The following is a 12,626-nucleotide window of genomic DNA, read 5'->3' on the forward strand; positions in this document are numbered from 1 at the left end:
AGATAGTATTTGATTGATATTCTGACGATGGAAAGGACATAACCAGTGTTTTTACCAAATTATCACAGTTTTTATATATAAACTGATCACTCATTCAATTTGAGCGCGTGAGATATGACTTCCCTACAATATATGGATCTAATAATTAGTTATGGATAGAATATGGTCGCATAGACCATAGTATTACATTTTATAGCGTATTTCCGCATACCAGTGGAGTAGTTCAGTGTGCCTGACAAGGAACACAGTGTCTAGTCGTTCGGATTGTACGATAAACCGAGGCTATGTGTACACATTGTCAACAGAAAAGAAACCTTGATAGTTGGAATTAAAAATAAAAGTAGGTCATAGCGCTGCTGTTCAACCAAAATTTCTCACATGGCACACTGCTTGAAGTATGCCAGTCTTCAGTAGTTCGACTTCTGCAGACAAATAGGACGGGTGAAGGACAGCTGTTTAGTCATCAGGATGGCACGATAAACCGAGAACCCATGTACACATTGGCGTGCACGTAAAAGACCCCTTGGTCGTTGGAATTCGACATAAGAATAGGCCCTAGCGCAGCCTTCCGGTACAAATTTCCCTCATAGTACACGGTATGGCGTATGCCCGTCTTCATTAGCCCAGTCGAAGCAGAACAGTAGGACGTTAAACTGCTTTTCATTGAAACCTCTTTTACTCCAATCGAAAGAGAGAGAGAGAGAGAGAGAGAGGGAGAGAGGGGGGTTAAGGTCCACTCGACACAATTTAGGAAATTAGGTCATTTCGGGACTAACATATGCTTGCGCGTACGGGTCTTTAGCAGTGGGGGGAAACCGGAGGACCCAAAGAAAACCCACGAGGTTGAACGGGTGACCCTACTCCTTGTCACGTACAACCGGGGATTCGAAACCGCGCCAGTTGACTCAATAAGAGGCCTTATGATACAGCGCGCACGTGCTAACCATTCGGCCATCCACCCCCCCTCCCCATCTCCTCGATTATTCCAAACAAACATATTGTAGATAACATGATTTTGTTTTGGCTCAGAATAAGTTATCGGGGCAACGTGACCATTTTGTGTGACACTTACGTTAAAATTTACATAACCCAAAGGTTACACTGAAGAAACGTGTTGACTGCACTGTGTACACAATGTAACGTTTAACAGATGTGCATAGATAAGATCTCTGTGTGAAATATATATAAGCGGATGTCATCTGGTCAATCTATTATGTTTCTAGTATCATACCCATTGTGTCCCCAACTGTTCGAGTACCATGAAGTCCCTTGGTATTATAATAACTTCCGTTCTTGTGTCGTCAGTGGTAGCCGTGATTCCAATAGCCGAAAAGTGTAAGTTTATTGATTTTTTAAATTATTTAATACACTGGTGCAAAAATAGCGGCACACTTGGCTAAATATATAGGAAATATATTTGAATTTTGCAAAAGAACCCCCCCACCCCACAAAAAAACCCATGGTAATTCAAAGACGTCATACAGCTGTAGACACAGACTAGTCATAAACACATAGAATGACTCAAACTAAATAAAGAAAACATAGATATGAACTTACTGTATTGCAGTGTTTCGAATTTCATCAGTCAATATAGCTGGCTTCTTTTAGTGATAAATTTTTGTTAGTGTGCCGTTCACAATTTCGCGGCACACTTAGGAAGATCTTGTGGCACACCCGTGTGCCGCGGCACACTGGGTGAGAATCACTGATTTAATGAGAAACACGGTAACCTGTCTATTATGCACCCCCCCCACCCCCAAGTTATTTATTTGAACATTTTGTATTAAGGGTGGACTATGTAAGAGCCAAATCGGACTATTGCGGGTCTTTCTTTTGATTGGGTTGGATTGCCGAATGGTTAGCACGTGCGCGCTGCGCTGTATCATACGGTCTGTCATTGAGTCAACTGGCGGGGTTTCGATTCTTTGGTTGTACGTGACAAGGAGTAGGGTCGCCTGTTTAACCTCGTGGGTTTTCTCCGGGTCCTCCAGTTTCCTCCCACTGCTAAAGACCCCTACGCGCAAGCGAATTATTGAAATAAAATTGAACCATGTGTTAGTCCCGAAATGACCTAGTTTGTGTCGAGTGAACGTTAAACCCCATTTCTGTCTCTCTATTTATATAAATTATTATTTAGACATTTATTAACATGAAAAGTCCATCATCTAGACTATCGTATGGTTGTAATGTTTGAATGGATTTAAACATGATCGCCATTTGATCGCCATTTGTTAATTTAATTTTAAAAATAGATAATCGAGACTTTGTTTATTATCGTAACAACGGTAGCAATGTAATAGTTAATACCATATGCTAGAACTCTAAAAATGTAATATTTAATACCATGCCAGAACTCTAATAATGTTATATTTAATATCATGGTAAGCCCTAAAACTATAATTTTTAATACCATGTTAGCACTCTAAAACTGTAATATTTAATACCATGCTAGACCTCTAAAATGTAATATTCAGCGCTCACGCTGTCGATCGCCATTTCCGCCAATTGCGATAAAAATATAATTTTGGCGATAAAATATTCAATTTGGCGAAATTTTTGCCGATAACTTTTTCCTGTATGTATGGCGATTCTTTTTTGAACGTGGCGATAAATTTTTCTTACCACAAAGCTTTGATTTCCACGCAGTGCATACACGTTACAGTCTATTGCACTTGGCTGAGTCAGTTATAAATCAATTGGGTACTAATAATAGAGATATCTTTTGTCTATTAATCATTCTCGGATTAGTGTTGATTACTATTTACAGTAAGAGTAGTAATAAACTAATTAAGAGACAAAAGATTTAATTATTTGTCTTCAATTATGAATCGGTGACTTTTTTGACAGTTTCTATATAATCAAAATGGCGGACACTATGAATAATACTCGTTCGGTTTGTTTGGGATTATTGGATTATGACGGCTGTTTTATCTTTTTCTTACTCCTGTATCGTTAATAAATGAAGCCAGGTTTGTTGTTTCAGTTTATAAATGCGTATATATTCGAAAGTCAGTTATCGCCAAATCACATGCCATGGGTCGTAGCGAAAAATGTCCGATAGAAGAATGTCAGATTATTTTAGTATGTCACCACCAAAATGTTCCAAGTCTACAGATGATACTGACATGATCAGCTCTCGTCCATCTAATAATATTACATCCTTGAATGTTGAAGCAATATCAGCTTCTACAATAGGTCTGCATTTTAGAGTACCTCAAAAGTTCGCGACAGAGAAAAAATTCGAAAACTGCAGACTGTGAAAGACGGGTTAGTTGACAAAATATTATAAAAAGCAAATACAGATATTCATTGAAACAAATACACTGTGTAATTTAATGTTACTAAGTAATGGAAAAGTGGTTACCCCAGATGTTGAAATAACTTTCAAAAAATGGGCTTCTGCAAAGCTGAGATAAATTTTGTAAATTATAATATCATATGTATATTGGATGTACTTATGTAAATAAAAATTACTGAAAAAATGTAATAGATACTTTTTCTCTTTTTTTTGCGGAAAAAATATATGGCTAATAAATTAAAATGAGAAATTTGCGGGAAAAAAATGAAACCCAGAGTGAGCACTGGTAATATTTAATACCATGCGAGAACTCTAAAATGTAATATTATATACCATGCTAGCACTCTAAAAATATAATATTCAATTTCATGTTAGCACTCTAAAACTGTAATATTTAATACCCTTCTAGAACTCTAAAACTGTAATATTTAATACCATGCTAGAACTCTAAAATGTAATATTTAATACCATGCTAGAGCTCTAAAACTGTAATATTTAATACCATGCTAGAACTCTAAAAATGTAATATCTAATACCATGCTAGAACTCTAAAATATAATATTTAATACCATGCTGGATCTAAAAATATTTTAATACCATGCTAGTACTCTAAAAATGTAATATTGAGACAAATTTTTGAGATAATTTATGATAAAACTCGCTATTTTACTGCGTAATAGACACAGACAGAACAACGGTACAATACAATTTTATAGATCTTCTCGAACTATACGGATCTATATAGTTTGTCTGGGTGTCACAATAATTACATATATAAAGTCATTTTGTAACTGAACCTACGAATGTGCTACACAACCTGTTTTACAGATAGCCCACTCTTCGTCGAATAAACAGTAATCGCATGACATAGAAGTGAGGTATTGTTATGTCATTTAGAAAGGGAGAGAGGGAGAAATGAGGTTTAACGTCCACGCGACACAAACTAGGTCATTTCGGGACTTACATATGGTTCAATTTTATTTCAATAATGCGCTTGCGCGTAGGTGTCTTTAGCAGTGCGAGGAAACCGGAGGACCCGGAGTAAACCTACGAGGTTGGACAGGCGTCCCTTGTCACGCACAACCGGGGAATGGAAACCACGCCAGTCGACTCAATGACCAGACCTTATGATGCAGCGCACACACACACTAACCATTCTACCATCCACCCCCACCCCCTCATTTAGAAAGGTAAAGGGCATTTATTTTAACCATATAAATATTAAAATAATTTCAGCTAAGAATTTTTGGCTCAACTCTGGAAGAGCATCCATAGAAGAATCACTCAGAGTTCGCAACATTGTTGAAAAAGCCAAAAATGTGATCATATTTATTGGAGACGGTATGAGCCTTCCGACGATCACCGCTTCCAGAATTCTGAAAGGACAGTCCGCGAAACATCCTGGTGAAGAAACAATTCTGAGTTGGGAGAAATTTCCGTATGCCGGTTTAGCTAAGGTAAACAATGTTTAAAGCTGAACTCCGATTACAAAACTTCAGAAATAATTAAATAAACAAAAAGTTAACGCCCTAAACAACCGCCATACTTGTTTTCAATTTGTAGAACAAACATGGCGATTGCTTAGGGGTAACAAAAACACAGACAGGCCACGCCCACATCTAGTATATGCCTTGTCAAGCACAGTGTACACACACGGCTAGCAATTACCACCTGACTGATTGACGTTTTTTCACTGTGCTTACTGACAATATTATTGCTACACAATTATTGTCTGATCAGGTACATATTATTATACTAATTAGACGAAATAAGTCTACCACGATGTGCTTTTGTTATAAAACCATATATATATGTATACAACTAACGGATGACCCAGCAAGGTTATAGCCATGAACCATAACATAACTCCGAAACCGGAAGCGGTAGTCCAACGCCACCAGTAGGGTGGCCCATGCACCTACAGAAATACAGTCAACCGCTGATAGTTCGAGACTACCACTGAAGCGTGCACATTCGCCGTGTCGAGGCCAACTTTCTGACAGTATGATACTATAAATAGCCATGGCACGTGCAATTCTCTACAAATCTATCAACTATTACAGCCGTAAAAAAATTATTGTTGACGATTTTGAATAGCAGTAAAATTAAGCTTCTTGGTTATTACAGCAGATTTAGAAATTACGTTCGTTTCATTTTTTAAATCGCTTTATCATTAACTGTACCGTTAAGAGCGGCATCTTTTGGTTTAGTACAAATTCTATCTCTGAAACACTCGGGTTAGACAGGAACATGATACTAGCAGTAGTTTCATTTTACTTTTACAAGCTTCTTAAAACAATTGTTGAGCTAGCTAACGTGCTCATTTCTTAATTCAATTTCTTGTTCTAGCTTTCTGTTATGTTTCGTAAAAAAGTAGTCTTGATTATCCCGACCTGTCAATCAGCCTTAGAATGGTCGATAGACTGGTTAAGCGACTCTAATTTCAAAACAAGGGCACGTAACCTATCTTTTACTCAAAAGTGTCTGGATGTTATGGACGACACATGGAACCAGTTTTCAGTCTATTATTTATAGATGATTAATGGTCATAGCTTATTAAGTACAACATGATCGTTTATTTAGTGACTATAATTGTGTGAAACTGATTTGAGGCTTGGCATATATATAAATATTGTGGCGAAATTGTCGAGATATATGGAGATATTTATTTATGGTGGGTCACCCTACCACCAGGCCCATGTTACTTCCTGGTCCTGGTTTCGATTTCCCGGTTAAACGTGACAAAGAGTAGGGTCGCCTTCCAACCTCGTGGGTCCTCCGGTTTTCTCCCACTGCTAAAGACCCCTACGTGCAAGCGAATTATTGAAATAAAATAAAACCATATGTTGGTCCCGAAATGACCTAGTTTGTGTCGAGTGGACGTTAAACTCCATTTCTCTCTCTCTCCTCTCTCTCTGTCTCTCTCTCTCTGTCTCTCACTTCCTGGTCCGATAACCCTATACATCAAATCTCAGCTTCAGGACAGCCCTAGACTAGCCACCAACCCTGAATAGACAGTACCCTCTATTTATGATAATCTTCTTCCAGACCTACAATGTTGATTCTCAAGTACCGGACTCGGCTGGAACTGCTACTGCTTTCTTATCAGGAGTTAAAACCAGAATGGGCATGATTAATGTAGACGCCTCTGTGAACAGGGGTGACTGTGCAGCTTCACAAGGTCATGAACTCGATACTATTCTCCGGTGGTCTCTAGACACAGGTACGTGACTATCATTCTTAAAACACAAAATAACTCTTCTTCTTCGCACAAATTATCAATGAGCTGAAAATCTTGTGGATAGTTCTTACCCCCCTCTTCCCCCGTCTTAATTATTACCGGGTTCATTTACTTGAGTCACGTCCAGGCTCTTCAAATCGCTGCCACAGTATCAAAATAGTGCAGCTTTACGGTTGCGCTAATACTTTTGGGTATATAGCGTATCTTTCACAGAAGTGTTCACATGTGCTTAACATACAATTTATATGATGAAAAGAATGTCTATATAATCCCCCCCCCCCCTAAAACAGTAAAAGTAAAAGCAATGTTAAACATACATTATGCAAGAGCTAAATCTGCCTATTGCAAGACTTTATTTAGGCTTCAGATGTTCTAGAAATTATTAATTAGACCTTTATTTACACGACAAGCTCAAAATCAACTCTGTAAACCCACGGATGGCTTAGATACAGTTTGGATTTAAACAATCGTCCATTTAAAATTAAATCTAAAAATGGCGGACCAAGCTAACGTTTACCGTAACCGCTGATGTCACTGCCGGAAACTGGTGAATATAGGCCTGCCGATCGAGGCTACAATAGCCATTGAGCAAGTTACTTGATAATTGAAAATATGTGGGTGGAGTTATTGTCTGCCAATCAAACGATCGCCAATTCTCATAGACGGTGCAGACACAATTGATGCCTGTTTCTAGTCCAAACTTCCAACAGTGACAATTCCGTTCAGAACAAAGTAATTTGAGTGAAATTTTCAACATTTTATTTTTTTTATCATCTATTTTTGAATTATTATAGCAGGCATGGCCAACTTTTTATAAAACTCTTAACTAATGTATCTTTAAATGAATAACGTATAAAATTAGCTATATATAAAACCGAAATGTTCAGATGCGCTTGACAAATGCAAAGTAAGAATACAAGTATGATAAAAGGAAAATTCATAAAAAAATACCCTGTTTCCCCATAAACAGTAAAAGTCAAAATGAAATGACATATAACGTCCTACATTTCTGCAACAACCGGGATAAATAATCGAAATAACACATCAGATTATTCAATACATTATTTTGGTCTGAAATCAAGGGGGTCACGGTGGCTAAGTGGGTAAGATGCTGGCTCGCTAGCCTGGAGGTCGGGTGTTCGATCCCCCCATGGGCGGAGAAAGTTCATCCAGATATTCCGGCGTGGTTTCCCCTTGTCAGTGGTGCAGAACGGAGGGCCTGACAAGGACAGCTGTCTAGTCGTTCGGATGGGACGAAAAAGCGAGGTCCCGTGTACACATTGGCGTGCACGTAAAAGATCCCTTGGCAGTTGGAATTCGATATAAGAGTAGGCCGTAGTGCCGCTGTCCGGGCAAAATTTCTCTCATAGCACACTGTATGGCGTATGCCCGTCTTCATTAGCACAGGTTAGGAGCAGAACAGTAGGACGTTAAATTTCATTTCATTTCATTTTGTCTGAAATCAAAGACGGGCTTATTATAATCTGACAGTCATGTACTTCTACAAGAGTGGTACACATCTCTCAATTCTAACGGAAGAAACTCTTCTGCTTTTATTTGTAAATAGAATGACCATCTCTCTTCTCCAAGAACGCTCCATTTCTCAATCCTTACAGAAGTAGGGTACCGTTCGATGATTGGTAATTGGGTATTGCTTTTCGTTGGATTTACTTTGAATGGCTCAAGACAATGTTTAAGTCTCGTGTCGGATTAATCAGCGTGTTAAAACCAACCTTTCAAGGATATTCTTTTCCTTTCCTTTGTCATCCATTGATATTTCTGTATGACCTTTGTCCACTTCCAGGAAACCGGTCAACCACGTTAATAAAAGGCTAATCTTGAATGGCCTTTTTGTTGCAATTTGATGTTATATAAAAGAAATTACTGTCCTCATGATTTCGTCAAGAATGCTCGATGCCATTTCGTTTCTCAATTACATTTTGATCCGTCTTCAATTTTGGGAATTTTATTTTAATGAATGCAATTAAGACACTTATAATGCCGCGAATCACCACATCGGGTGGTTGGTATTCCCGTTGTATGGACATGCGGCTGCTTAAAAACGAAATAAAATCAAATGGGATTTAACGTCCTACTTTTCTGCTCAAACCAGAAAAATGAAGACTGGTATATATATACCCCACACAGTGCGCTATGACAACGGCATTACCGTCTTCTCATTTTCGTCGCATTACAACTATCAAAGGGTTTTTTGAGTGCACGCCATCCACTAGACATCAGGCTGGAAAATTCCTAGAAAATCCGGGATCGACATAATTACCGAAACGGCCTGTTACTCGCGGGGGTGGGGGAATGTATACTTTAACGTGTGCGAGTGAAATCACAAGGTATCCAACTTTGTGGGTTTTCTCTGGGTTCTCCGCCCCCCCCCCCCCCAACGCTAAAGATCAGTACAAAATTGAACCATATGTTAGTCTCGAAATGACCTAGTTTGTATGGAGTGGAGGTTAAACCCTATCTCTCTCTCTCTTTCTCTCTCTATCTCTTTCGCTCTCTCTCTCTCTCTCTCTCTCTCTCTGGGCCATCGTAACCTTTCTGCTTAAAACAGATATTTTTTTTAGCAGATTAAGTATTTATCCAAGTAATCTTTGCAAATCTATATATTAACGAATAAGACCAGAATGTTATCTGAATTGCTCTTTTAAGACAAAACATAACACTAATAAGATCTTGGAATTTATGATGTTTCAAAAATAGTTTCCAGTCTAGAAGAAGTTCGTTTTAAATATTCCATTAAAAAGATAAATGAAATTTTAGATGACGCTTTATTATGGTAATTATTTCTCTGACCTCAACTCGTCTTCAGTAATCCTCGTTTGAATCCACGGGGATTACTAACAGACATAACATGTCGATGTTAATTAATTAATATTTTAGCATTCGTTCTAAATTTGACTAATTATGTTCAGGAAACCAAACATTATTTCATTTTTTAGTTCAATCGTAGAGCTTCAAACCCACTTTGTTAGTTCGTTCGTGGATCTTAACGCCCACTTTGTTAGTTCGTTGTTAGAGCTTAGCGCCCACTTTGTTAGTTCGTTGGTAGAGTTTAACGGCCACTTCCATCGAGATTATATCACAGACATAGGTTTTAGCATTCGTTCTAAATTTGACACTGGAACTTAAAATAATTATGTTAAGGAAACCAAAAGTTATATAATTTTTAGTTCGTTAGTTCGTTCGTCGTTCGTTCGTAGAGCTTAACGCCCACTTCCATCGAGGTGATATCTCAGATATAGATTTTAGCATTCGTTCTAAATTTGACACTGAAACTTAAATTAATTATGTTAAGGAAACCAAAAGTTATATAATTTTTAGTTCGTTCGTTGTTCGTTCGTAGAGCTTAACATCCGCTTTCATTGAGGATGATATTGCAGACAAATTTGTCCTAGGAAATTTGCCTGAAGTACATGTCGTGATTGAGAAGGTACTCCGGCATGAGGGTGTTCAAGTTACTGATCAACCTGCAGTGTGTTGTTTTAGCACGTGCACAGGGGATCATTTGAGAAAAAGTAGGTGTTCGGTGTAGGATAAAGCACGAGACTGAGGTCATGCTGGGGAAAGAAAGACCGAAGAAAATAACCCGAGAAAAAGAAAAAACGAGCCCGGCAGGCCGAGGTTATTCTGTCGAAGGTGTTTACTGAAGTCTTTCTTCGCCAGCATAACCGAAGTCGAGGACTTTATCTTGCTTATAAACCGTCTATGTTTACATGTACGTAAAATGAGTATATCCCAGAATTCCAGTAAGAAAATTCTTATATCATGTTTTCTTATGGACAAAAACCCAAACCTAAATTGAAAAAATAACCCGTTACAGGTTTAAAGAAAAACTTTCAGAAGAATAACCCCAAATTCCCCGTGGATATCCAACGCCGCCCCCGACTTTCAGACCGCAAGCTATTCCGGGCATACCGATTTACCGTTATAGGTTTATAGTATAGACCAACACCTCAACATACTAGCCCGGTGATTGTGGAAATTAGGCCATGCATTTTCATGCGTGCACAGTATTAGAAATAACAAGAAATACTGTGTTAAGTAAAAAAGATAAATGCATGTAGTTAACATTAAATAAATATTTTTTTCAAGGATAGTTGGTGAAAAAGTAACATTAGTTTGAAAACTCATCCTTAGTAGGGAACAAATACACAAAACCCAGCGAACCGGGATAAATTGCTATTTGGCCATTTTTTCAATAATTTTAATCTTTCCTTATGGATGGTTATTCTAAATAATATGCCAATCCCACATGTCATTTTTGTTCACATCCTAATATGGTTAGTTTATTCTGTGGCTGACGAATCGTGATTGTAAAACCTTAATGCATCATAACCCACCAAATTAATATTACATTATCTATTGTGGATTTTAAAGATACGTTGTTAGGTAACGAAAGGTTGGACAGGCGACCCTACTCCTTGTCACGTACAGCCGGAAAACATTTAAAACATTTTGGGTGAAAAGGGTCTGAGATACAATTTGGTCTGTGTCCTATCCGTCCATTTTCATCGACTCATCCAACTTCTTGCAAATGTGTAAGTCAGTTACCGACCTCGACCTCGGGATAAGTTAGATAAACACCCGAGCTCGTGTACGCAGTCTCTGTGCACATGCTCGGGTGTTCATCTAACTTGAACCCCTCTGTCTCACTCGATAACCCTCACAGATTATTCCTCCGAAATAGCACACGAAGTTCTGTTTTTTAGCAAAATTGATTTCACTAAGGAATACCGACAGACAAAACCAGATTAGTTAATCGTTTAGCATTCGTTGTAAACTTGACACTGCAATGCCTTATCTTTATAATTTGGGTGAAGCTTAAAATAATTAGCTTAAAGGAGAAAAAAAATCCAATAGGTAATTTTTTTACCGAATGTTTTATTTCAATCGCACACTTTTGGTTTTTGTTTAATAGCTAAACTCTCACATTACGTGGGGATCACGTGGCTAAGTGGGTAAGACGCTGGCTCGCTAGCCTGGAGGTCGGGTGTTCGATCCCTGCATTGGCCGAGAAAGTTCACCCAGATTTTCCGGCGTGGTTACCCCTTGTCAGTGATGCAGGACGGAGGGCCTGCCAAGGACAGCTGTCTAGTCGTTCGGATGGGACGAAAAACCGAGGTCCCGTGTACATATTGGCGTGCACGTAAAAGATCCCTTGGCAGTTGTAATTCGATATAAGAGTAGGTCGTAGCTCCGCTGCCCGGGAAAAATTTCTCTCATAGCACACTGTATGGCGTATGGCCGTCTTCATTAGCCCAGGTTAGGAACAGAACAGTAGGACGTTAAACCCCATTTCATTTCATTTCATATATTCATGCGTAGGAATGTTTGGTGAACTGAATATTTAGTGGGTGACGGCTTAGGAATATTTGGTGAGCTGTGCCCAGACAACCTATGGCGTGGTTCGATAGTGAATATTTGTTTGCGTGCTACTTTCATTACAACGGGGGCGTACTCCTTTTATTATTCCGGGGGCGTACTATATTGATCATAACGACCGAGTGGGTTTGATATCTAGTGATCAAAGTTTAAATTAACTATATTTATGGAAACTCGGAATTGCAATAATTTTATTATTTCGCTTTTTAAAATTTATTATTGCTTTTTCTAATCCACTTTGACAACTAAAATTATAGAATTTTCTTCTTGAATGGAACGCGTTTGTTTTTATTTCCATGAATGTTCGCATACTCGTTTTTTTGTTGAAAGTTAACTTTCATAACTGAATATATCATAACACACAGAAAATAAAAATATTTTAACAAGTAACAGAAATATTTTTGACAGTTGATTCCGGTGCTTTTTGTTTTTTGTTATCTGCCTGAAATGCGTTAGTTCTAAAGTACCTCGTCCTTCTCAAACAGAATTGAGTATCTCTTTGACAGACATAAAGTAGAAAATTGGTTAAGATGGAATACAAATTTAGAAAAAAACATCCTATAAGACATGACATTTATTAAGTGTTATTAAGTGTTCTGTGATTTGAAATACGTAAATGCCTGTATTTATCCGTGGATCTTCAATTTTCGCCTTTAAAGATACATTATATAAGATTAAGATACATAG

The 12,626-nt window shown here is 38.0% G+C and overlaps 1 protein-coding gene across 1 annotated transcript in view; it reads left to right on the top strand.

Moving 5' to 3' along the window:
* Positions 1-1,209: 1,209 nt before the first annotated feature.
* The window catches only part of LOC126827249 (alkaline phosphatase), a 44,902-nt gene continuing 33,485 nt past the window's right edge, over positions 1,210-12,626 (top strand). Inside the window, exons 1-3 of the mRNA XM_056102542.1 lie at positions 1,210-1,335; positions 4,535-4,755; positions 6,347-6,521. Coding sequence (XP_055958517.1) covers positions 1,260-1,335; positions 4,535-4,755; positions 6,347-6,521 — 472 coding nt within the window. The 5' untranslated portion in view covers positions 1,210-1,259. The remainder of the gene's footprint in view (positions 1,336-4,534; positions 4,756-6,346; positions 6,522-12,626) is intronic.

The sequence above is a fragment of the Patella vulgata genome, chromosome 7, assembly GCF_932274485.2.
Source record: "Patella vulgata chromosome 7, xgPatVulg1.2, whole genome shotgun sequence".
In the NCBI taxonomy this organism is placed as follows: domain Eukaryota; kingdom Metazoa; phylum Mollusca; class Gastropoda; family Patellidae; genus Patella; species Patella vulgata.